The sequence below is a fragment of the Mesoplodon mirus genome, assembly GCF_964341445.2.
Source record: "Mesoplodon mirus genome assembly, chromosome: 15".
Taxonomy (NCBI): Eukaryota; Metazoa; Chordata; class Mammalia; order Artiodactyla; family Ziphiidae; genus Mesoplodon; species Mesoplodon mirus.
In genome coordinates this window covers 15,770,283-15,773,261 of record NC_138991.1, presented here as the reverse complement: position 1 = coordinate 15,773,261, position 2,979 = coordinate 15,770,283, and the positions used below count along the sequence as shown (strand labels likewise).

Below are 2,979 nucleotides of genomic sequence, written 5' to 3'. Positions count from 1 at the left end.
GCTAGACCATGGGAGCCCACCACCTTGATCCAGACACGGCCTCGCCATCACCAGCATCCTTACCTCCAGGTCACGGTACCACCACACACACAGGCCCCAACCTCCTTCCTGTAAGATGTTACTTATCACAGAACTTGTGGAGGATACAGCAGTGAGGAAACTCACCATTTACTGGGAGGCATCGTGGCCAATGCCATCATAGTTGCCTAATAAGCAATATTTATGAAGTGCTTACAAATACCAGGCACTGTGTTAAGCACTTCACCTCCACTATTTTATCCAATCCCACCCATCAACTATTAGGAAATTTACATAGGAAGAAACTGAAGTCCAGAGAGCTTAAGCAACGTGACCAAGATTGCATCGCAAGCCAGTGGGTAGATCTGTCTGCCTAACCTTGCCGTGCTGACCCCTCTTTCTCTCCCCCAGGACCCCAGTTTTCTGGTCTTGTCGCTCCCCCAGCCCCTGCCGTCTCCTGTCCAGAATGGAGCACGGCCTGGGGCCCCTGCTCAACCACCTGTGGGCTGGGCGTGGCCACCCGGGTGTCCAACCAGAATCGCTTCTGCCGCCTGGAGACCCAGCGCCGCCTATGCCTACTTGGGCCCTGTCCACCCACCAGGGGCCACAGCCCATGGAACAGTGCGTTTTAGAGCCAGACTGAGAATGGAGACTCGGTGTCACCCGCCCGCCCAGCAAGCAATCTGGGCTGCAGGCAACAGTCCAGCTTGGGTCCACCATCTGGGCCCTGGAGGACGAGAGTGTTCCCAAGCCAGCTGGTCCACCTGGACCCTGAGACGCAGCGGGATGCATGCCCTAGTCCCCCTTTCTCTAACTCACAGCCTGGGAGAATGGCCAGGTTTCTTCTGGTCCATTCACAGCCTTTATCAATGATGTGCACGGGCTAGCTTTCCAGAGATGGGGCCACCATCTCTCCCTTAACCATTAGACTGAGGCAGGTGCTGGGCTGGATGGGCTATTTTTCTGGGGGTATGGTAAAGAGGGCACAGATGTTCTGAATCTCCTGCTTCCTTTCCTGGAGCGATGTAAGAATATCCCTGAGTATGTGCCTATGTGTCAAGCTTGTGCTGTCTGAGAAAGCCCTCCCTCCCCACCATGGGCAGAATTCAGGAGCTGAATTCTTTGTAAAAATCACAAGGTGAAATCACTCTGTCTTGAAGAAAGTCAGAAAACAGGCCTTAACTTGACCCATTAAACCCAACTTGTAGTAGTAAGAATTAACCTTTTTTGAGACTCTGCAATGCACCAGGCCAAGCCAGACATTTCATACGGGTCGGTGCTTGGAAACAGGGTAGGATGAAGACTACCTTCCAGAAACTGGGGAACATGGCCTGAAATAAACCAACCCACGTGTGAAATTCCATTTGACGTCTCATGTTTTATTGTTTAAAGACAAAGAAATCCCTATATACAAATTTTATATCCTCTTTTGCGGTCTACCTGTGTTTGTTTAAAAATAAAAACTGTGTTTTCATCAGGATCCAACCAGGAAATTAGAAAACACTCTTGGTATTTACCAGGATTTCTACTCATTAAACTAATTTGATTGAGGGATGAGGCACACCCAGTTAAATGCACAGGTCTTTTTTTTTTTATCTTTGGCTGCATCGGGTCTTCGTTGCTGCGCGCGGGCTTTCTCTAGTTGCGGCGAGCAGGGGCTACTCTTTGTCGCCGTACGCGGGCTTCTCATTGCGGTGGCTTCTCTTGTTGCGGAGCATGGGCTCTAGGCGTGCGGGCTTCAGTAGTTGTGGCTCGTGGGCTCTAGAGTGCAGGCTCAGTAGTTGTGGCCCACGGGCTTAGTTGCTCTGCGGCAAGTGGGCTCTTCGAAGACCAGGGATCGAACCCATGTCCCTTGCATTGGCAGGCAGATTCTTAACCACTGTGCCATCAGGGCACAGGTCTTAAGTGTATGGTTTCATGAGTCTTTACAAATGCACACACCTATGCAACCAACACCTCAGTCAAGGTGTAAAACATTTCCATCAACAAAGGAAGTTTTCTCCGGCCGGATCATCCCCTCCACCCTCAAAGGCGATGTAGCTTATTCTTGAACTTCATGTAAATAGAGTCATACAGTAAGTATCCTTTACTGAATGACTTCCTTCCCTCAGTACCAGCCCTCAGGGTGGAGGGGCAGAGGGAGGGCAGAGCCCAGAAGCTGGGACCAGAAGGTGAAAGATGGAATCACAGCAGGGCTGTCTGCTGGGAGCAGGAACCACCACCGAGATGCAGCCGTGTGCCTGACAAAAGGCAGATGGAGATGGGGAGACAGATCCTGGCTTCTGCTCTCTTCCACCTCCCAGTTCCCTGAAGTGCCTCCCATTGGTCAAACCTACTGGGAAGACCTGGGAGGCCGGGAATGCAGTGCTCTAAGGTACAAAACAGAGCCAGGAAGGGCGATTCCCAGCACACAGGTGGTAAATGACCTGCTCTTCAGTACGGTGGCCTCCAGTACTTCGGTCAGGTACCACCTTCCCCCGGGTACCCCAATCTGAGAATCACAGGCAGCATTGGAGCCATTTAATCTTCACAAAATAGAACTAACTCTAGTTCACAGATGAGGAAGCCTAGATCTGTCCAAAAGCTGGTTTGTAGTTGGGGTGGGATTTTAGTCCAAGCCAGGTTTATCTGACTCTCCAGGCTGGGTCTGTGGTCTCTCGCAGGCTGAGTTTTGGTGGGTTTGGTTCTGCAAGGGTAAACTCTGAACACGCTGCCTGGAACAATTCTGAAAACATCCTGAGAGCCAGGATGAGAACAATGAACTTGCATTGAACTATTCCTACGTGGGGGGCTCTCTCTGCAAAGAGCTCTACCCACATAATCACATGTTGCCCTTGAGACATCCCTAAAACAAAGTGCTGCTGATATTCCCATTTTAGAGGTGGGTAAACTGAGACTCAGAGTGATTAATGAGTTGTCCTAGGGTTGTGCTGCTGGGTTCTGGGCCAGGTTTGCTGTAAG

At 50.9% G+C, this 2,979-nt stretch overlaps 1 protein-coding gene across 1 annotated transcript in view; it reads left to right on the top strand.

Moving 5' to 3' along the window:
- CCN5 (cellular communication network factor 5) overlaps window positions 1–773 on the top strand; it is a 2,545-nt gene extending 1,772 nt beyond the window's left edge. The window contains exon 3 of the mRNA XM_082644486.1: window positions 405–773. Coding sequence (XP_082500612.1) covers window positions 405–650 — 246 coding nt within the window. The 3' untranslated portion in view covers window positions 651–773. The remainder of the gene's footprint in view (window positions 1–404) is intronic.
- Window positions 774–2,979: the final 2,206 nt, after the last annotated feature.